At 41.0% G+C, this 24157-nt stretch overlaps 1 protein-coding gene across 1 annotated transcript in view; it reads left to right on the top strand.

Moving 5' to 3' along the window:
* The window catches only part of ift70 (intraflagellar transport 70), a 104048-nt gene that overhangs the window by 2771 nt on the left and 77120 nt on the right, over positions 1-24157 (top strand). The window contains exons 2-3 of the mRNA XM_072269479.1: positions 5518-5583; positions 8521-8730. Of these exons, the coding sequence (XP_072125580.1) occupies positions 5518-5583; positions 8521-8730 (276 nt within the window). The remainder of the gene's footprint in view (positions 1-5517; positions 5584-8520; positions 8731-24157) is intronic.

The raw sequence follows: 24157 nt of genomic DNA, 5'->3' as shown, positions 1-24157 counted from the left end.
GGTCTCATAGATGTTGATGACCTATACAGTGTTTTTTATTTGGTTTCAGATTTCCAGCATTTGCAGAATATGCTTTACAAATAGTTAGATAAAAGACTAGAAAATACAATTGCTGATGTTACGTGAATGCTTAGAATTATTCATTATTTGAAGTTTGCATTGCCTTTCTGAATCTTATTTATCCGGAGAAAGGTAGCAACATTGAAGGAACAGTGACAGGCACCAGAATAATGTGCATTTTGGAAAACAGCCTACAACTGGTTGTGCTCCCATGCACTTGTTGCTGAAGTTCAGTCTTGTGCCAGCCAGGCGAGTAGCAGCAGCATGCTGATAGTGGAGGCAGTAAATAGTTAAGCTGTAGGATGGGGTAGCAGTCAAGCTGCCTGTTTTATCCACGACAGCATCAAGATATTCTGGAATCATTGGAACAGCGCTCATCCTAGGTAATGATCTGTTCTGCTCTTATGAAACTATGTTTATGTACAATTGAGTTTCCGTTCAACCATGACCATACCTCCATACCGTTGATCACAGGAAATGTGGAAGTTCAAAGTTTAAAGTAAAATTTATTATCAGAGCACGTACATGTCACCACATGCAACCCTGAGATTCTTTTCCTTTCTGGCATACTCAGCAAATCTATAGAACAGTAACTGTACACAGGATCAATCAAAGAGCAAGAGCATAGAGGACAACAAAGTGTTAAAATGCAACAATAAATAAATAGCAATGTATAACCAAAGCATGAAATAACAAGATAAAGAATCCTTAAAGTGAGATCATTGCTCGTGGGAACATCCCAGTAGATGAATGTATTTATCCTCTTTTGTTCAAGAGCCTGATGATTGAGGGGTAGTAACTGTTCTTGAACCTGGTAGTGCGAGTCCTAAGATACTTGTACCTTCTACCTGATGGCAGCAGTGAGAAAAGAGCATGGCCCGGGTGGCGAGGATCTTTAATGATAGATGTTGCTTTCCTACGTGTAGATGTATTTCATGTAGATGTGCTCAGTGGCTGGGTGGGATTTTAACCATGATGTACTGAGCCGAATCCAGTACCATCTGTAGGATTTTCTGTTCAAAGGCATTGGTTTTCCCAGACCAGGCCGTAATACAGCCAGTTAATACACTTTCCACTACACATCTATAGAAGCTTCTCAGGGTTTTTGGTGTTGTGTTGAATCTCTACAGCCTTCTTAGGAAGTATAGGCACTGTCATGCTTTCTTTATAATTACATCTATATGATGGGTCCAGGACAAGCCCTCTGAGATAATGACACCCAGGAATTTAAATCTGCTGACCCTCTCTACCTCTGATCCTCCAATGAGGACTGGCTCATGGACCTCTGGTTTCCCCCTCCAGAAGTCTACAATCAGCTCCTTGGTTTTGCTGACATTGAGTGAGAGGTTGTTGTCATGACACCGCTCAGCCAGGTTTTCAATCTCCCTCCTGTGTGCTGATATATAATACCACTGAATTCACTGAAATGGTTAGAGTCTATCTCGTTGGAGATGATCTTTGCCTGACACTTTCATGACATAAATATTAATTGCTACTTAATAGCCCATGTCTACATGTTGTCTGGTCTTACTGCATACAACTATGGAATGTGAATAATATTCTTTTAGTTAATTTGGTTCCTATGCAGGAAGATTTCCATGGGTTTTTCAATGTATTTTCATGTATGTCAAATCTTACCTGACACAGGTTGTATCACTTTGTTAAAACAGATTAGCTTGGATGGGTAGCAGTCAGGCTGGCTGTGTTATCTGGTCTGGTATTAAGTTTCTTTAGAATTGTTGGAATTGCACTCATCCCTGCTTCCTACCTGATGTTCTAGGATTGTTGGATTTATGTACTACTACAATAAACAGAAGCTACCTGATCCACTAAGTTCTTCCATGTTTTATGTTTTTTTAATTGATTAATGTATCAGCTAAATAGCGTTTTAGGAAAGATTTGACTTAATTTAACAGGGGAGTAGATACAAGATGGAATACCAGAAACGATAAAGTACGTATTGTACTGTAGAGACAAATATTCCAGTATGTTTCATATTATCAATCAATAATTGACATCGAATCACAAAGAGTGGTAGTTACAGGATAAAAGGAGGCCACTTGATCTGTCAAGCCTACATCAAGTGAGCAAAACTTTGATCTAGTAAGTTTGATCTAGGGCTTCAAAGAAGTAGTAAAGTTGGTGGGATGTGGAGAAAGTTTCAGAGCTTGAACCGAGCTAACTGGTGCTCCCACCAATACGGAACTGTTCAAAACTGGACATACAAAGGAATTCAGAGGCACAACAAATTTGGGAGGTTGGAGAACTGGAGAAGGTCACAGAGACTGAGAGTAGCAAGCCAAGTGAAGTTTTTCTTAATATATTTTAAAATTATACCTACTGTTGTATTAGGAACCATACTAAGGCAAAATTTAGGAAGTTGGTAGATGACAGGACAAAGTTTGGAATTTTTGGACTACCTTTTTGCGCTGATTAATCTTTGTACTTTTACAAATTACGCATGCACTATTAGGCTGCATTGGAATGTCATCTTCAAGATTACCCTGTACGCATACCGTATATAATTGCATGAATTTGTATACAGGTGTCCCCCGCCCTTCGAACGTTTGCTTTACAAAACCTCACTGTTACGAAAGACCTACATTAGTACCCTGTTTTCGCTTTCAGAAGGTGTTTTCACTGTTACGAAAAAAAAAATCGCGTGATAAAAGGCAGCGCGCGCCCCAGCAGCCGCTCTCCCCCGGATTCGGAACGGCATTCTCGCCGGCATTGCTTAAACACGAGCCTGTGAGCAGCCGTTTGCAAGATGAGTTCTAAGGTATTGGAAAAGCCTGAAAGAGCTCGTAAGTGTGTTACACTTAGTGTAAAACTAGACGTAATTAAGCGTTTTGATCGTGGTGAGTGAAGTAAGGACAACGTGAGTTTGGCTTGTGGAAGCTGACGAACATGATGTTGAAGAGGTTTTGGCATCCCATGACCAAGAACTGACAGATGAAGAGCTGATGCAATTGGAAGAAAAAAGGATAACAATCAAAACCGAATGAGTAATGATAAAGTACGACTTTAATTTTGAAAGGGTACGTCGGTTTAGGAGATATTTGCAGGATGGTTTGAATCCTTACAAAGAACTGTATGATAGAAAAATGCGCGAGGCTCAGCAGTCAAGCGAGCCTTCCACATCAGCCACAGCAGACGACGAACCTCGACCTTCGACATCGAGGCGGACAGAGACAGAAGATGACCTGCCTGCCCTAATGGAAACAGACGACGAGATGACACCCCAGTGTCCCACCACCCCAACCCCCAGGCCACGGACAGATACTGATTCGCGGAGAATGCAGCAGTAGCCGGGAGGCACCCAGCACATCGTTAAGAAAAAAGCCGAAATAAACATGGTAATTAATTAGGTGCTGCCGACACGTAATTTGTCGGCCCAGATCAGAGACGACGCATTTGGAAATCAGCACTGATCTGGGCCGACAATTACGTGTCAGGCGGCACCTAATTAATTAGCTTGTTTTTGTTTATTTTGGCTTTTTTCTTAAAGATGTGCTGTGTGCCTCCCGGCTACCGCTGCATTCCTGCATGCTTCATGGCAATGTATCGGTCAGCGGCCTGGAGGGTGGGGGCCACTGCACCACCCCAACCTGTGACAGCTCAGTCTAACACACCATCATAAGTGTGCTCTGTGCTGAACCAATTCCGGTAAGTGATACTACACTGTACATACATTATTTCTACTTTATTTAGGCTGTGTATTTTTACGTGTTATTTGGTATGATTTGGCAGCTTCATAGCTTAAAGGTTACTGGAGAGAGTGTTCTTGCCAACAGCGCTTGCGTGAGATTTTCTGCCGACAGCGCTTGCGTGAGATTTTCGCTACGGAGATCAGTTTAGTAATGATTGTGGAGAAGTATTTCTACTTTATATAGGCTGTGTATTTATCATATCATTCCTGCTTTTACTATATGTTGCTGTTATTTTAGATTTTATGTGTTATTTGTCATGATTTGGTAGATTATTTTTGGGTCTGCGAACGCTCACAAAATTTTCCCATTTTAATAAATGGTAATTGCTTCTTCGCTTTACGACATTTCGGTTTACGAACAGTTTCACAGGAACGCTGTACCTTCGGATTGCGGGGGAAACTTGTACCAGTTCCACTTTGATCACAAAGAGTTACTGTTTGAGTGATAACAGAATAATAGTAATGATTCCAATAAAACACATAACCTTCCAATCCCAGTTAATCACTGCCATAGCTATATAGGTTAAAAACTCTCCAGTCTGCAGTTCTGTGGTTCATTAACTTTTGAATTGTAGTACAGATAGATATTGGAGAGATATTAGACCTTGGAGAGAGATAGCATGAAAACAGCCCATTTAGCCCACCAACTCTATGTTGTTCATCGACTGCTCAATTACACTAATTCTAACCAAGATCTACCAAAGATCTAAAATCAAGCAAGATTTATACTAATTTATGGCTAGTTAATCTACCAGTGCAACTTCAGCCTTCGAATTTACAATTTATAAAAACTTGAGCTTTTAGAAATTCTTAGAACCATGTGTGACCAGTAAGTGTCTGTACTTAACAGCTCTCCTACTAATTTCCTGATTGCTTTTTGCTGACGTAGAAAAATAGATTGTGGAATGTAAACTTAAATTTCAGTTTTAAATGATTCATTGTCTGAAATATAGTAAAGCAGTGGTTATTTAGCCAATTGTTCTTGGTCCTTATTACAAACCCCATTCCCAAATCACCCATTGCATTCCTGGTAGCAATTTGAAACAGTATCAGGCCAAGTCCCTGACATCACTAAGGCTGCCTATTTTCTTCCTGAAAACATCTTCTCACACCAAGCCATCCCAGATCATTTCCTGCTGAAATCCTAATCCATTCCTTTGTTACATCGAGAAACTACTCCTTCTGCCCTCTGTAGACACCATGATTTAAACCACATCAAATTCCATTCCTCTCGCATCTCCCTTATGCTAAAACAATGTTTACTCAAGATTGATTAATGCTTCAGTTTAAAATCTTCATACATATTTTGAAATCCCTCCATAGCTTTGTCCCTCTTCCTTGCTGTAATCTCATCCATTCATACAACCCTCCAAGATATTAACACTTTTTCAGTGCAAGCTTGGGAATGGCCTCAAAATGAACTTCCCTCCCATTGATGGCCATTGTATCAGTATAAAGGTCTAAAATCTGGATTTACTTTCCTAAATATTTGTGTATTTCCATCATGTTCCTCTAATGAGCTGGTTTCAAAGCCTGGTTCTTGACTCATCCTTTTGTAACCTGCACTATCATCTCCCAGTAGTAATATATTTTGCTTGATAACAGACCTCAAAGTGCCAATCAATAAGGTGGTACACTAAAGGTGCTATGCAATTAGCAGCTTTTGTTAGGTGTTTTCATTCTGCTTAATATCAGGAAGGAAAAATTTCACTAATTATCCCTGTAATGGCATCCATTCAATTTTTCAGATCCGAGATGGAAGATATGGAGAGGCCATTCATATTCTCAACAATGAACTACAGAATCACTCAAAAGTAAGTATTGTAATTTTAAATGCTTTCATATGTTTGCTGACAAAAGTAACTTGACGTACATCTAATGTACTGAATATTGAGGGTGTACTGTGTCTTATAAATAGTCAAAATAATAAAATACCCTTGGATGAACTTGTCTGTTAAGCATTTACTAAAATACAAAATTCATTAGTACAGCATCGTATTGGGATGTTCCAGAAGCTGTGAAGTTAACTGCCAGTGGCTGAGCATTTTCTTAACCAGCAAGTTTTATATGGTCTGATGAGTTTATTTAAAAGTAAAACTATTGTTTCTATAAAAGACAGTGTGAACGGCTACATGATGAAGTTTGACCTGCAATGCAATTTGTGCAGATGTTTTATTACTCTGAAGAACAATTATTCTTAAAAAAAATTGTTTTGTGTGTTGTTAATCTGATAGATCATGGAAGACATTGTGCCTCATTATATTATTGTCAGCCACAAATGAACTACAGAGGCTTTGCATTGCACTAGGGTTTCCTACAAATCTCCTATGGCCATTGTTCTGCCGTTTGTTGTTTACAGAACCATACTACTTTTTCCAGGGAAGCATTGGCTGAGAAATTATTTTCACAAATACAAAAAAAGTGCCTTTCAACTGGAAATTGGGTTAACCTAGAGTAGAACAATAATTGTGTACATTTCTGACTATCTTAGCACTCATTAAATAAATTGTTCCCTAAAGTTTTGGCAGGATTTTTGTTTGCTTTTTTCCCCCAATATAAATCTCGCCCAAATGACCAGCTGTAGCAAAGCAGACAAAATTAATCTTCTGAATGATTTTAACCTCATTAGTCTGCATAATATATATGCTTACCACAAAGTTGAAAGTTTGGTCCATCAAATGCACACTGGCTCCCAATAAGGCAATGCCATCATCAATGTCAGTCATATGTCCCTGTATCCCAGCAACTTAGCTCATGTGCCCATCGACTATCCCTATTGAGCATTTTGCCCATTATGTATGTTATTAACAATTTAGAATGGCCAAATAACCTACTACCCTGTATTTAGATGTGGGAGAGAACTAGAACACTCAAAAAAAAAAAAAAAAAAAAAAAAAAAAAATCCCAGAGCCATGGGAAAGAATGTGCAAATTCCACACAGGAAGCACTGGAGCTGAGCATCAAACCCAGGATTTTAAAAGTCTAAGGCAGCAGCACTAATTATTGCTCAACTTGAGTTTCCTCCAGGTACTCCATTTTCCTTCCATACCCCAAAAAATGGGGCGCCACAATGGTGTAGTGTTTAGCGCAATGCTATTACAACTTGGGGCATCGGAGTTCAGAGTTCAATTCTGGCGCCATCCATAAGGAGTTTGTACGTCATCCCTGTGAATGTGTGGGTTTCCTCCAGGTGCATTGTTTTCCTCCTGCATTCCAAAGACAGACAGTTCACTAGATTAATTGGTCATTGTAAATTGTCCTGTGATAGACGAAGGTTAAATAGGTGTATTACTGGGCAGTGCAGCTCACTGGGCTGGGAGGGCCTGTTCAGTGCTGTAATTCTAAATAAATAAATAGTGTATAGCTATAAAATATCATTACCCTACACGAAAGGATAAAAAGAATCAACGGAGAGTTGGTTGGCAGAGATGGAAAAGAATATATTGCCACGGGTATTAAGAAATAGAGGGGAATTGGACTGGAGGCTTTGCCCCCTGAAATGCAGTACCTAGTGAGCCAAAAGTTTTAGTTATAACAAACGAGAAAATCTGCAAATGCTGGAAATCCAAGCAACACGCACAAAATGCTGAAGGAACTCAGAAGGCCAGGCAGCATCAATAGAAAAGAGTACAGTTGACGTTTTGGGCCAAGACCCTTCATTAGAACCCATCTTGGCCCGAAACATCGACTGTGCACTTTTCCATAGATGCTGCCTGGCTTGCTGAGTTCCTCCAGCATTTTGTGTGTGTTGCTTAGTTATAAGAAGATTTGTTTTTGATTTTAAAAAAACAACATTATGGCTCACTTTAAGGTTTATTTTAATGAAAGTCACATAAAGATTAAGATTTTCAGTAGATAGGTTGACATTGCTATAGTGTTAGATTTTTTTTCTGTATAACAACAAACCAAAACACACGTCATTGGTTTTCAGTGCAGGGTTTCCTGTTGATGTGTTATAAGTTCTTAACAATTGTTGAACAGCCCATCTAGTTATACAAGTATCACCTTTTCAGTTACGGGGAGCTTTGCTACTCAGTGATGCTGCTAGGTGACTGTTGTGAGGGGATGAGAGAGAGTTGGACAGGTAGGGGGAGAATCCGAGCGATGCATGTTTGTTGAAGGGGTGATCCTCCCAGCAGGAAATGCTGATGGAATCATTAAATAGAAGTTCATCTTCTGAATGTATATTTTGGGAAAGCGTAGAATGAAGGTGAATACCAACATTCAGCCAGCCTGCTATTGCGGTCTGTAGGAATAGTGGATGCAGTCTTCTGTCCTCGAGGACAGAGTTCAAGTGACCTCTTTAATTCAATTTTGAATAGTAAACCTCGAGAAATGGCAGAGACCTTTTGGAGGAGTCTGGAATGATACTGAAGTTTAGAAGCTGAAAGTGACTTTGAGCCTGACTTCCGTGGGCTGAGCAATCCACGTAGACACGCAGTTGCATTTGCAGTTGTCAGTGTTCACGGATCTCACTGAGGACAATGAAAGCAATTTGAGTTTTGGCCCTTTAAGGAGCATATGTAATTTCTTAAGACTAATGAGCTGAAAATCTCACTGCAGCTAAACTTTGCGTTGTTATACAGTTGAACTGTATGGCAGGTATGTGCATCTTTCTTTAATGATGTATTTTTAGATAAGGCTGTTCATGGTTTTTTATGTGAAAATATTTTGGAATTTAAGAAGATAGTTAATATTTCTAGTGGATGATATATGCTCTAATCCTCTTAATTGATACCAATTTTTTTCAGTCTCGGGCAGCACTCTCTCTCTTGGGATATTGCTATTATCAAATGCAAGACTTCTCAAATGCTGCAGACTGCTATGAACAGTTGGTACAGATTCATCAAGAAATAGATGACTACAAACTCTACTATGCACAGTCTCTATACAAGGCGTGCATGTATACAGAGGCCATGAAAGCAACCTTTCTAATTGATAATCCAGTTTATCAGACAAAGGTAATATGTTTGGAACTCTTACTGCTAAGAAATCTTGTATCTGTATTTCCCATTACTCAATGGAGCGATTAATTTGTCAATTTTGTCCAATTTAAAGTACTACATAGCTTCTGTCAGTTACTGGATGTATGTATAGTAATTAACAATTCATTGCAAATTTATATTGGCATATTGTTCTCTGAAGAATGCCAATATTCGATAATTTCAAGACTTCTCTATAATATGATTTATGTAATGTTACCAATAATGAGAAAATTTCATAAGTAGCTATAAGGATTCTTGCAGTTATTCTGGGGGAAAAAACTCAGTAGAGTAATCAGGTCTACTATTAAATTTTGGTTGCAAATCCTTATCACACCATTGTAACATTCCTTGCACTATTTGGCACTTGAGGTGTGTACATAGAATGCATAGACAGCTGTTGACATCAGCTTATTGCCACTTTGTTAAATTGGATACATGTATTTTGTTAGCTCTTCGAGTGTGCGGCACACAAGATGCCTGATAAACAGTAGCAATAAAACCCCACTTGCCCTGTCTAAGTTCTTTTGTGGTATTTGACTGACTGAGACATGGCATCAGGGCTGTCAGGTTTAGACATAGGTAGCAAGGGCACCAACTTACTTGAAGTTGTCAATGCATTCCTATCTGTCTAAGTATGGCATCACGGCCACCACAGAGGCTGATAGTGTTGCAAGTTATAATATGCTTGAGTATCTTATCTGTTGTGGAGTTTGCCAAAACAGACAACTAGTACCAATGGTATAACTACATGCAAACCACTTCCATGCTAGCATGCAAAGTCACCATGGTTACATCCATTAGGTAAAATATTGCACCTCAAATTGACATTTATTTAGAATCCTAGAGTAATACAGCACAGAAACAGGCCTTTTGCCCAACTAGTTCAACTACAGCATCCTCTCTGCTAGTCCCAATTGCCCGTGTTCAGGTCATAACCCCCAAGCCCCTTCCTTTCACATGGTTTGAAGGTAGGAAGCTGAGGGTGATGGTGGAAGCTTGTTTCACAGACTGGAGGCCCACAAGTAGTGGTGTGCCTCAGGAGTAAGTTCTAGACCTTTTGTTGTATATCATCTGTATCAAGAGTTTGGTTAAAAATATTGAAGGTGTGGTTAGTAAGTTTGCAAATGACATTAAAATAGGTGGCATATTGGACAGGGAAGAAGGTTATCAGTAATTACAGGGGAATCTTGATTGGCTAAGTGGGCCGAGGAATGGCAAAAGAATTTAATCCAAATAAGTGTGAGGTGTTGCATTTTAGAAAGTTAAATCAGGGTTGGACTTTCACAGTGAATGGGAGGGCCCTGGAAAGAGTTGCAGGATAGAATTAAGTCACAGGTAGACAGGATGGTGAGGGAGGCTTTTGGCATGCTGACTTTCATCAGTCATGATATTGAGTATAAAAGTTGGGAGGTCACAGTGATGATGTACAAGAGGCCATACTTGGAGTATTGTGTTCAGTTTTGGTGTCCCTGGTATAGAAAGATGTTATTAAACTGGAAAGAGTGCAGAAAAAAAAGTTTATGAAGATTTTGCCAAGTACTTGCGGAACTGACTCACAGGAACAGGTTACAGTAAAAGACTTTATTGCTTAGAGTATAGGAGTCGAAGGGGTGATGTTATAGAGATGTACAAACTGGTGAAGGGCATATATAGGGTGAATGCACTTATTCTTTTCACCAGGGTTGGCAAACCCATAGCTAGAGGGCATAGGTTTAAGGTGAGATGGGAAGTATTTAATAGGAACTTGAGGGGATTTTTTTTTTTTAACATGCAATGGAATGGCCTGCCAGAGGAAGAGGTTGAGGCTGGTACACTAATAGCTTATAAAAGATAGCTGGACTATTGCATATATTTGGAAAGGTTAGAAGATATGGGCCAAACACTGGTGAATGGGATTTCATAGAGCACATGGTCAGTTTTGACAAGTTGGACCAAGAGGCCTGTTTCTGACTGTATAACTTCATAAATATGAATACAAATCTGTATGTCCAGTTGTTGTCATCGTGAAAAGATAATTGATGTATAATTTTGGCAACATCGTGCAATGAGGATGCCTTATTCTGAACTCATTCTTGGTGGCCAACATTCAGTTTTCTCTCAGGGATCATGTGGTCAGGATGTCCTAATCAGAAAATGGATCCAAACTCTTGATACTTATGCAGCTTAGAAAGGATATGAACGAATAGAGAATACCCAAAAGCCAAACGTTCCCAATCAAAATGACAGAAGGATACAGTTTTTCTTTATAACAATCCTTGTAATTTGAGATGACTGGATGCAAGGTGCTTATGTTCCTTCAGTCATTTTCTATAAAATTCAATACATTTGGGTAGAAGGACCACTAAGAGCCTCAATTCATACACTGAAGCAAAATATCTGTACTTGCAATAACTTGATCACTTCAAAATCCTTTGACATCATTGTAAGACGATCATTATTACTCCTGTAAAGGACTCCTTAATTACTTGCAGGTTTGTCTTGTTGCTTGGGTGGTAAGTTCATTTGCAAAATATATTGCCATATCGTTTGGCCATTTGAGATGACGTATAAAACTTAGTTACTGATAAATGTGGGAGCTTTTGTTGTGGTCCTGTCAGTCTCCAGTATGATTGTGAACAGGAGTAGAGGGACCAAAGATGAAGACTACATGCCAGGTGAGGCTGAAGGAAAGAGGAAAAGGTCCTGATGAGCATTGTTAAATATTTGGACATTAAAAATTAAAACAAATTTTAAAACACTTAAAATTAATAAAATATTTTTTAAATGAAAAAGAAAATTAAAAAATTGACATTCCTCATTCCATAGACTGGGAATCCCTTTTGAAGTGAACGGGATCTTCAGTTGTACACACATCTGGCCTGCCATAGGTGTGCTGAGGTGATTTTGCCACCTAACACTGGGAGGTCCCAACAAGGCTATGCCTTACAAAAGGATTTTGGGATTGCAGCAGAGTGACAGATGAGATATATTTGTCATTCAGTAAGCCCTGGATCTGACTTTGGGACCTGCTGCCTGGAGGACTACTGAACATAAACAGCAAAGTTCAACCCAAGCATCTCAGTTCCATCTTATCTTTATTCCATTTATTATTCTTTTAGAATTGCTTGGCTGCAGATTATGAATATGAGACCAAATCAATCCAATATTACTAACCATTTTGCATTTCTAATAAATGCAAAAAAAATTAGAAGTCAACCAATCACCCTTGTGTATAACACTTTCTTAGACCTACTCTTCATTGTAGTGCTATACCGGTGGCCACAGGCATCCTTGAGCATTTCTGGGCCTAGAACATCTGCTTTGGATTGTAACTTTGTTATTAGTTGTAACAGTCTGGGTTAACTGGTTAACTACCAACAATGTGGAATACTATTGATGACATCACAAATGCCATCATCCTGAGGACAAGCAATTTGAGTTCCATTGAGAAGTGCCATTTTCAAAGACAGCACCTCCTGAATCTTAAGCTATCTCAGGATGGATTGCTGGAGCACTGTCAAGCTCTCCAAATCTTTGTTTCAAAACGAGCACCCAGATCAACAGGCAGAATTTCTTCTGCGCTTGCTGACCATTAAGCAACTTCTGCCTGTGCTGTCATGGAAGAAGTCTCAGTCAGTTGATACTACATCTTAGTTAAGTTGCTAAATGTTGAAATGGAGATGGTTGTTAGTAGCATGCTGAAAAGGATGGGTTTCAAGCTCCACCCAATGTCCTCTGCATGCCTAGAATAGGATTAGTCCGGTTATCCTTGATTTTGTTTGTGTATGCATTCAGGCAGATCTGGCAAAGTTCCAGTTATGTACTATGTCTTTCAGCCTAGAGTTTGCAGCTGTTCCATCAGGCTCCTCACCTGACTGCTCTGGAGTTGGACTCTTGTCACTCTCAGGGAAGTTGGCACCTGACCTATTATTGCTTCTCTTCTTGGCTGCACATTATTCAATTTTCTGAGTAACATATACTCCCAAGGACCTTTGATCCAAAAAAGAACAAATGCAATTTTTAGAGTGACCTTTAAGGTTTTCACTTGAATTTATTTACAACCTCCCAACGGTGATTCGTTTGGTTCTGGGTGTAAACAAACATGTTTAGAGATTGAACCTACTCTGCCATTCAGTAAGATCATGACTCTACATTATTTTGACAATGGAGCATCAGCAGGCCTCTGAAGCAGAAAATTCAAAAGATTCCTCCTTAGTTCTAAACTGCTGATCCAATAATTTTGCTGTTCTAAACAGTTAAAGAAAATAACCTCTCAGCATCTTCCTCAGAAGTCCTTTATTTCCCTCCATTAATTTTTCTTGTACTTTTATTTTACCATGCTCCAGCTGCATTATACTGATGATAGCCCATAATTTTTATTTTTATTGTCCCAACGGTGACATATAATATAGTCTCTGACATTTTCTTATTCCTCATGAATTTTTTCCCTTTCTTTATCTCGAAAGCACCCAGGTATATTTTCATTAATCTTGTCCTCTTGGCATACTTGTAAAATCTCTTAAAAGTTGTTCCCTGATGGTATATTTCATTTGCTTTCTCATCCTTTATATTTTTTTTAATGTCTGCTAGTCCAAAGCCATATTACTGTTTTTGGCAATGTTTTAAGCTGCTGTACTCAGTTTAAAACTGTACCTAACGTTTCTAGTTACCCAGATTTAACTTGCTGGATCTTCATAACAATGAGATAAATTTCCTGCTGAGGGCACAGTCAGCAATCTGTGCATAATTTATTTCCTCTTTGAAATGTTTATCGCCCTCTTGTGTATATCTGCTGAAACATATTTATTCAGTGTTTAATATGACTTGCCACTTTTACCTGTGGATTTTTTGTTCCAGTGACTAAATCTTCTTGAAAATTTGAGAATTGCTTTAAATGTTTCTCTTTGCTTAACATTATCAATTTTAAGCAAACTTCCCAACATATGTGAGTCATTTTGTGTTCGTGTTTTTTTATTTAAGATCCCAGTTTTGAATTTAATTGCTTTTCACTCCGTGAAATACTGTCAAATTAAAATCAATTTTGTCAGAACCTCATTTACTGTAACCATACTAAATAACCATGTTGTATTAAATAATATTAAATCTTAAAACCATTTGCTTGGTTCCTAGTCCTAGACTTCCAAGATGGTGGCAGACATGGCCACAACAGCCTCTCCAGCTCCAATCAATGGTGAGATTTCTCATCCTGTTCATCTTTTCGATGATCAAGAATCACTGTTGATCGTAATAAGCACCAAATTCCGCAAGTTTACCTTGCTAGCGAACTGGATAACAAAGGTACTGCACAGTTAAGGCCTAATATATGGCGTGGGCCCTCGCACCGTGCTGCAGCCTGCTGCATCTATTCAGTGAAACACGTCAGAAGTGGCATACGAGGATGCGGAAGTGTAATAAGCGTGTCCTTATTCGCATGAGACTTAAAGTAGATCCCTGCAGGCCTGCGATCCTGATGATTCTACTTGCTAAAAAATAAGCTGTATTACCCGCATAGGCGTCTGTACCAGTGGGAGATGAGGGATGACTGCACACTCATCCTGTTAGAAATGTGGCTCCAAGACACCACTCAAGACTCGGCCATCCAGCTAGAAGGCCTGATCTCCTTTTGGGCCAACAGAAATGCTGTGACGTCTGGTAACACACATGGAGGAACTCTAGGTGGCTACATCAGTAAGAACTGGTGTACGAACACCTTGGTAGTAATGGCCCACTGCTCACTGCAGATAGAGATTTTAATAGTGTAATGCAGGCACTTCTACTTACCAAGGGAGTTTACTGCCATTGTGATTGTTGCTCCTTACAGCTAGCACCCCCTACTCCCACCCCCCCATGCTACTGCCGGGGAAGTAGTGCAGGAACTCTACAATACCATCTGCGACCACCAAGCCACTGGCTCTGATGGTTTCTTTATTGTTGCTGATGACTTCAATCATGCGAACTTATACTCCTGCCAAAGTTCTCCCAGCATGTCAATTTTGCAACCAGAGAAGGGAATATATTTGACCTGGTCTATGCCATCACCTGTGGAGCTGCCTCCACCCCCACCTCAGATACTCAGACCACATATCCATTTTGCTAATTCCTCCATACAGAGCAATGGTTAAGTGATTCAAGCCAGTATACAGGGAGATCAGGACCTGGCCAGAAAGTGGCACCTCAGCGCTGCAGGACTATTTCAAAAGCAAGGACTATAGTATATTCAAGGAGGTGGCTCCCTACGATCATTGCGTTGACATTGATAAATATGCAAGATCATTAACTGGCTACATAGGAAAATGCATTAAGGATGCACCATGATTAAGCACTACACTGCCCAGGCAAATCAGAAGACATGGCTGACTTCAGAGGCTCATGCACTTACTAGTGATCAGGATACTGTGTTCATATTGGAGGATAAGACAACTGTAAGGTCAGGAATAGTTATACTCTCATGCCATTAAGAAGGGAAAGCATGAGTATGTACTGAAAATCCACAGACAACTTTGTGACACCAGGGACAGATGGCGCATGTGGCAAGGTATACAAACCATAACAGATTACAGGTCACCCTGTGCATCAATGACAACAACACCTCCCTTCCTGATGGGCTGAATGCCTTCTATGCATAATTTGACACGATGAATGATGTGACATCGAGAAAAGCCCCTTGTACCCCTGAGGAACAGTCACCCTGTCTGGCCGCAGCTGAGGTGAGGAGGCTCCTAGCCGGGGTAATCCCACACAAAGCTCGGGGCCGGGCAACATATCAGGTCAGGTGCTGAGAGATTGTGTGGCCAGCTGACAGGTCTTAACGGACATCTTTAACATCTCTTTGTAACAGTTCACTGTCACTGCAGGCTTCAAGGCAGTCATCATCATTCGGCTGCCCAAGAGAGTAACAGTAACAGGCCTAAAGGATTACTGCCCAGTGATACTGACCTCAATGATTATGAAGTGCTTTGAATGGTTGGTAATGAATCATATAAAAGCCCACCTTCCAGCTATATTGGACCATTTCCAGTTCATCTCCTGCTCACTTGGTCCACTGATGATGCCATAGCCTTGGCCCACCACTCCATTCTGTCACACCTAGAAAACGATGCCTCATACATCAGGATGCTGTTCATTGAACTCAGCTTGGCGTTTAACATGATCATCCCTCAGACTGCTGCGTAAAATGGCCTCATTGGGACTCAACACACCTCTTTGTAATTGGATCTTGGCTTTCTTGATGGAAAGGCCCCAGTCCATCCAAGTTGGCAGCAATATCTCAGGCTACATCACGCTGAGTAGTGGTGTGCTCCCCTGCCCCCAAGGGCTGTGTATTCAGCCCACTGCTGACTCACCATGGTGTGCTGCAGATCCAGTTGAAACAGCATCATCAGGTTAACTGATGACAGAAAGTGGTTGGCCTCATCAGCATCAATGTTATGTTGGATACAGAGAGGAGGTAGAGAAGCATGTCAAGTGGTATAAGAGCAACAAGCTGAGTCTCAAAGTGGACAAAACAAAAAGGATTATTGTGGACTTCAGGAAGGTGCAGATCGACCACTCTCCATTGCACATCAATGTCTCTGTTGTGGAGAGAGTGAAGAGCACAAAGTTCCTTGGTATGCACACACCAGACAATCTAACCCAGACTCACAACACCTCCTCATTAGTCAAGAAGGCACAGCAGTGTCTACACTTTCTGAGGTCATAGAGGTGTGCAAGGCTCCCTACCCTCATTCAAACAACTTTCTACAGGAACACCATCGAGAATATCCTGTCTGGCTGCACCATTGAGTGGTAGGGAACCTGCAAGACATCAGACCATAAAATCCTACAGAGGATAATAAAAACTGTCAAGAGAATCACCAGGGTCTCCCTCCCCTGTGTTTGTAATATTTACCGGAAGTATTGTATATGAAGGGCCTGAAGCATTGTTGAGGATCCCTACCACCCATTACACAATCTCTTTGACTCATTACTGTCAGGAAGGAGGTACAGGAACATCAGGACTAGGACTGTCAGATTGAGAAACAGCTTCTTTCCCTAGGCTGTGAGGCTGTTTACTGTTTACTTATGCTGTGCACTTCACATGCATCTTGGGTCATATTTTATTAATTTTTCTGGTAATATGTTTAATGTACGGTGTGTGATACGTATTTTGTGAGTGCACCGTGGTCTGGAGGAACGTTGTTTCATTTGGTTGTATGTATGTACAGACAGATAACAATGAACTTGAACTTGAAACATATTCTTGCATTCTCTAAATTTAACCTATTTAAGTTTCCAATGATACTCCATAATTATTACTTTCCCATTTTGTATGCTCTCCAAATCTCCTGATCCGTGCTTTTTCCAACACCATGCTTAATGTTTGGTGATATATAAAGTATTTCGACCAGTGTTTATGTTCTTGCATTTTTTTTCTTAATTCCACCTATACTAATTCTATATACAGATTTTCTGGAAATGAATAAGATCTTTTCCCACTCTCCCTTAACTTAGTCCTTTATTGTCAGTCTGTATAACCACATTTTCCCTTTTCCTTTTCCTTATTGTTTATAAAAGCCATATTCTGAAACATTTAGTTTCCAACATGGTCATGCTGATCTCTGTTTGTGCTAGTATTTAATTTCTTGCAATCAAGATATTGTACTTAACACTATGACCATTATGTAATCCTCTGTCTCTTCCTGATACAGCTTCCTTGATGTTACTTAAATTGCTGATCTGCTCAGACATAAATTAATTTGTATATTTCAGAACAACAAACAGGAATTCTGCAGATGCTGGAAATTCAAGCAACACACATCAAAGTTGCTGGTGAACGCAGCAGGCCAGGCAGCATCTCTAGGAAGAGGTACACTCGACATTTCAGGCCGAGATCCTTCGTCAGGACTAACTGAAGGAAGAGTTAGTAAGAGATTTGAAAGTGGGAGGGGGAGGGGGAGATCCAAAATGATAGGAGAAGACAGGAGGGGGAGGGATGGAGCCAAGAGCTGGACAGGTGATTGGCAAAAGGGATATGAGAGGATCATGGGACAGGAGGCCCAGGGAGAAAGACTGGTGGGGGGGGGGGAACCCAGAGGATGGGCAAGGGGTATAGTCAGAGGGACAGAGGGAGAAAAAGGAGAGTGAGAGAAAGAATGTGTGTATAAAAATAAATAACGGATGGGATAGGAGGGGGTGGTGGGGCATTAGCGGAAGTTAGAGAAGTCAGTGTTCATGCCATCAGGTTGGAGGCTACCCAGACGGAATATGAGGTGTTGTTCCTCCAACCTGAGTGTGGCTTCATCTTTACAGTAGAGGAGGCCATGGATAGACATGTCAGAATGGGAATGGGATGTTGAATTAAAATGTGTGACATATCAGAATGGGAATGGATTTTAATTCACACATCACGACAACTCAAGCACGGTTAAATGCTTTTATTAGTAAGAATATAATTTCCTTTTTAAAAGTATCTACAAATGGTTACTATGAATGTTAATATAAACGATGCCAAGTCATTGAAAGGCACTTGATAACTTCTTCATTTCTTCACTGAAGTTGCTCACAGTGTGTCCTCTCAGTCTTTAAATTTTGTTCTTCACAGAGGCATCTGGTAAAGCCTCTTCACCACTCTCGTCACCTTGACTCGATGCACATAACGTCGGAGAAGCTCACCAGCTGCTGCTTTTCAAAGTAAACACTCTCCAATGAATTGGGTAGTGGATTTTGAGTGGAGTGGTACTGTTCAGTATCTGTACGATCATATCTCAGAACCTGCAATCCATCCTCGACACAGGTGTATGGGCTGCCATTCTCTATTCCAAAACATTGATGAAGGTCTGGGAGAACACAGATTATCTTCTGCACCATCATGAACACCAACCAACCTGGAACTCTCATGGTGTTGATTTCTAGCACTCAGGAGTGATATTGCTGAGTCTGACTGCAGAAACTGGAGTTGTTGCTGCTATTTATTGGGGGAAGATAAATTGTGTGACATAGTTACACATCAACAATGGTTGATAACTAGATGAACCAAATGACTAAATATGGGCAGATATAATGTTAATGTCCTAATATGATGAAGCCATCATTACAACGACCATATTTGAGCACGGTGTTTATCTTCCCCTCAATAAATAGCAGCAACAACTCCAGTTTCTGCAGTCAGACTCAGCAATATCACTCCTGAGTGCTAGAAATCAACACCATGAGAGTTCCAGGTTGGTTGGTGTTCATGATGGTGCAGAAGATAATCTGTGTTCTCCCAGACCTTCATCAATTTTTTGGAATAGAGAATGGCAGCCCATACACCTGTGTCGAGGATGGATCGCAGGTTCTGAGATATGATCGTACAGGTACTGAACAGTACCACTCCACTCAAAATCCACTACCCAATTCATTGGAGAGTGTTTACTTTGAAAAGCAGCAGCTGGTGAGCTTCTCCGATGTTATGCGCATCGAGTCAAGGTGACGAGAGTGGTGAAGAGGCTTTACCAGATGCCTCTGTGAAGAACAAAATTTAAAGACTGAAAGGACACACTGTGAGCAACATCAGTGAAGAAGTGAAGAACTTATCAAGTGCCTTTCAATGACTTGGCATCGTTTATATTAACATTCATAGTAACCATTTGTAAATACTCTTTAAGAAGGAAATTATATTCTTACTAATAAAAGCATTTAACCGTGCTTGAGTTGTCGTGATGTGTGAATTAAAATCCATTCCCATTCTGATATGTCACACATTTTAATTCCACATCCCATTCCCATTCTGACATGTCTATCCATGGCCTCCTCTACTATAAAGATGAAGCCACACTCAGGTTGGAGGAACAACACCTTATATTCCATCTGGGTAGCCTCCAACCTGATGGCATGAACACTGACTTCTCTAACTTCTACTAATGCCCCACCTCCCCCTCGTATCCCATCTGCTCGGGTTTCCCCCCCCCCCACTGTCTTTTTCCCGGATCTCCTGTCCCATGATCCTCTCGTATCCCCTTTGCCAATCACCTGTCCAGCTCTTGGCTCCATCCCTCCCCCTCCTGTCTTCTCCTATCATTTTGGATCTCTCCCTCCCCCTCCCACTTTCAAATCTCTTACTAACTCTTCCTTCAGTTAGTCCTGACGAAGGGTCTCGGCCTGAAACGTCGACTGTACCTCTTCCTAGAGATGCTGCCTGGCCTGCTGCGTTCACCAGCAACTATTATGTGTGTTGCCTGTATATTTCAGAAGGTGGTTTATTAGCCTGACAATAAAAAGACACTCCTGATTCTCATATTAATTTAAGACTCTGTCTCAGTAGTTAATTGATTTGCCAGTTATTCCTTTTGATAAAATATTAATGGAATCCATACGAATTATATAGCTACCCCATTCCATGAATTGAAACATCCAAGTTCCCACACTAATATTTTTGCCACACGTTCAAACATTTCAGAATTCGAATCGGGTTTAATTCCCATTCTGCTATGTCAATCCATGGACTCCTCTTGTACCAATATGGGGCCACCCTCAGGGTGGAGGAGCAGCACCTATATTCCATCTGGGTAACCTCCAACCTGATGGCATGAATATCAACTTCTCCTTCCGGTAAACAAATGTTACCACCCCCCCCACCCTCCTTCCTTTATTCCCCACTGTGACCATTTACTTCTCACCAGCCTATTACTTTCCCCGGCCCCCTCCTCCCCTTTCGCCTGTGGTCCACTCTCCTCTCTTGTCAGATTCCTTCTTCTCCAGCCCTTGACCTTTCCCACCCACCTGGTTTCACCTATCACCTTCCAGCTAGCCTCTTTCCCCTCCCCCCCACCTTTTTATTCTGGCATTTGCAGTCATGATGAAGGATCTCAAAACAGTGACGATCAATTAATTGCTCTAGATGTTGCCTGACCTGCTGAGTTACTCCAGCATGTTATGTGTGTTGCTTAGGTTTAATATCGCTGACATATATCTTGAAATTTGTTTTTTTTTGGCAGCAGTATATTGCAATACATAATAATGAAAACTATGAATTACAATCAGAAGTACAAACGTAATATATAAAAAATTAAAATAAATAAGTAGTGCAAAACGAGCAAAAAAAAACTGAGGTAGTGTTCTTAGGTTCATTGTCCATTCAGAAATCTGACGGCAGAGTTGAAGAAGCTGGTCCTTAAACATTGAGTGTGTGTCTTCAGGGTCCTGTGCCTCATCCTTGATGATACCAATGTGAGAAGATGACATGTCCTGGGTGATGGAGGTCCTTAATGACGGATGCCACCTTTTTTTGAGGCATCGTCTTTTGTAGGTGTCCGCAATGTTGGGGAGGCTAGTGCCCATGATGGAGCCAGTTGAACTTACAGCTTTTTCCAATCCTGTTTACTGGCCGCTTTATAGCATACCAGATGTTGATGCAACTAGTTAGAAAGCTCTCCACAGTACATCTGTGGAAACTTGCAAGTGTCTTTGGTGACATACCAATTCTCCTCAAGCTCCTAATGAAGTACAGCTGCTGTTGTGCCTCCTATGTAATTGTATCAATATGTTTGGCCCAGCATAAATCCTTAGAGATGTTGACACGTAGGAACTTAAAACTGCTCTCCCTTTCCTCTTCTGCTCCCTCGATGAGGACTGGTGTGTGTTCTCTTGACTCCCTCTTCCTGAAATCCACTATCAGTTCCTTGGTCTTACTGATGGAGTGTGCAAGGTTGTTGCAATACCAACCAACTAGCTGATCTATTTTGCTCCTCATATCATATAAAATGCTACCAACAATAGTTGTGCTGTCGGCAAATTTATAGATGGTGTTTGAGCTGTGCCTAGCTACGCAATCGTAGGTGCAGAGCGGGTAGAACGGTGGGCTAAGTGTGCATCCTTGAGCTCCCACCATTGTTGACTGCCAGCGAGGAAGAGATGCTATTTCCAGTCCACATAGACTGTGATCTCCCAGTGAGGAAATAAAAGATCTATTTGCAGAGGGAGTAGAGTGCCAGGTTTTGGATCTCATTGATTAGAACTTGAGGGTGTGATTGTGTTGAACGCTGACCTGTATTCAATAAGCAGAATCCTGACATAGGTATTGTTATTGTGCAGGTGATCCAAGTGAAGAGCCAGTAAGGTTGCATCCACTGTAGACCTATTGTGGCGATAGGCAAATTGCAGCATGTCCAGGTCCTTAAGCAGAATTTGGTTCGAGCCATGACCAACCTCCCAAAGCCCTTCATGACAGTAGTTGTTGAGGCAGCTCACCCTGCTCTTCTTGGGCTCTTCTTGGATTGTCACCCTTTTGAAGCAAGTGGGAACCTCCAGCTACAACAGTGAGAGATTGAAGCTGTCTTTGAACGCTCCAACCAGTTGGTTGGCACGGGTTTTTAGAGCCTCACTAGGTACATCACCAGAGCCTAGCGCTTTAAAAGATGTTATGACATCGGCCTCCAAGACAGGTCACAGCGTCGCCAGATGCTGCGGGGATTCATACAGGTATAGTTTTATTCTCCCATTCAAGGCCAACTAGGAGCAAAGCATCAGAGACATTCATGACGTTAGACCATAAGATATAGGAGCAGAAGTAGGCCATTCAGCCCATCGATTCTGCTCTGCCATTCAATCATGGGCTGATCCAATTCTTCCAGTCATCCCCACTCCCCTGCCTTCTTCCCACACCCTTTGATGCCCTGGCTAATCAAGCACCTATCTATCTCTGCCTTAAATGCACCCAATGACCTGGCCTCCACAGCCGCTCGTGGCAACAAATTCCACAGATTTACTACCCTCTGACTAAAGTAATTTTTCCGCATCTCTGTTCTAAATGGACATCCTTCAATCCTGAAGTCGTGCCGTCTTGTCCTAGACTCCCCTTTGCCATGTTTAATCTGTTCAGGCCTTTTAACATTCGGAATGTTTCTACGAGATCCCCTCTCATTCTCCTGAACTTCAGGGAATGCAGCCCAAGAGCTGCCAGATGTTCCTCATACAGTAACCCTTTCACTCCTGGAAACATTCTCGTGAATCTTCTCTGAACCCTCTCCAACTTCAGTATATCCTTTCTAAAATAAGGAGCCCAAAACTGCACACAGTACTCCAAGTGTGGTCTCACGAGTACCTTATAGAGCCTCAACATCACAATCCTGCTCTTATATTCTATACCTCTAGAAATGAATGCCAATATTGCATTTGCCTTCTTCACCACCAACTCAACCTGGAGGTTAGCCTTTAGAGTATGCTGCACATTCTCTCCCCATCTAAATAATAGTCTGCCTATTTATTTCTTCCACCAAAGTGCATGACCATACACTTTCCAACATTGTATTTCATTTGCCACTTCTTTGCTCATTTCCCTAAACTATCTAATTCTGTCTGCAGGCTCTCTGTTTCCTGAACACTACCCGCTCCTCCACCTATCTTTGTATCATCGGCAAATTTAGCCACAAATCCATTAATCCCTTAGTCCAAATCATTGACATACATCGTAAAAAGCCACAGTGGAAACACCCTTCCCTGTGGAACTCCACTGGTACCCGGCAGCCAGCCAGAATAGGATCCCTGTATTCCCACTCTCTGTTTTCTGCCGATCAGTCAATGCTCCATACATGCTAGTAACTCCCCTGTAATTCCATGGGCTCTTATCTTGCTAAGCAACCTCATGTGCGACACCTTGTCAAAAACCTTAATGAAAATCCAAGTACACTCACATCTACTGCATCTCCTTTGTCTACCCTGCTTGTAATTTCCTCAAAAAATTGCAGCAGATTAGTCAGGCAGGATTTTCCTTTCAGGAAACCATGCTGGCTTTGGCCTATCTTGTCATGTGCCTCCAGGTATTCTGTAATCTCATCCCTAACAATCAATTCCAACAACTTCCCAACCATTGATGTCAGGTTAACTGGTCTATAGTTTCCTTTCTGCTGCCTCCCACCCTCCTTAAATAGCGGAGTAATATTTGCAGTTTTCCTGTCATCTGATACAATGCCAGAATCTATCCGTTCTTGAGAGATCACTGTTAATGCCTCCACAATCTCTCCAGCTACTTCCTTCAGAACCCAAGGGCGCAGGAGATTTATCAACCCCCAGACCATTAAGCTTCCTGAGCACTTTCTCAGTCGTAATTTTTTCTGTCACTCTTGAATGGCCGGTATACTGCAGAAGTCTTCCACTGTGAAGACTGATGCAACCCATTCAGTTCCTCTGCCATCTCTGCGTCTCACATTACAGTATCTCCAGCATCATTTTCTATTGGTCCTATATCTACCTCAACTCTCTTTTACCCTTTATATACTTCAAAAAGCTTTTAATATTTTCTTTGATATTAGTTGCCAGTTTCCTTTCATAATTCATCTTTTCCTTCCTAATGGCCTTCTTAGTTTCCTTCTGCAAGTTCTTAAAAGCTTCCCAATCCTCTATCATCCCACTAGCTTTGGTTTTCTTGTATGCCCTCTCTTTTGCTTTTACTTTGGCTCTGACTTCACTT

This window comes from Mobula birostris, chromosome 9 (genome assembly GCF_030028105.1).
Source record: "Mobula birostris isolate sMobBir1 chromosome 9, sMobBir1.hap1, whole genome shotgun sequence".
Classification (NCBI taxonomy): Eukaryota; Metazoa; Chordata; class Chondrichthyes; order Myliobatiformes; family Myliobatidae; genus Mobula; species Mobula birostris.
The sequence above is the reverse complement of the archived record's forward strand: the minus strand, read 5'-3'. Positions and strand labels throughout refer to the sequence as shown.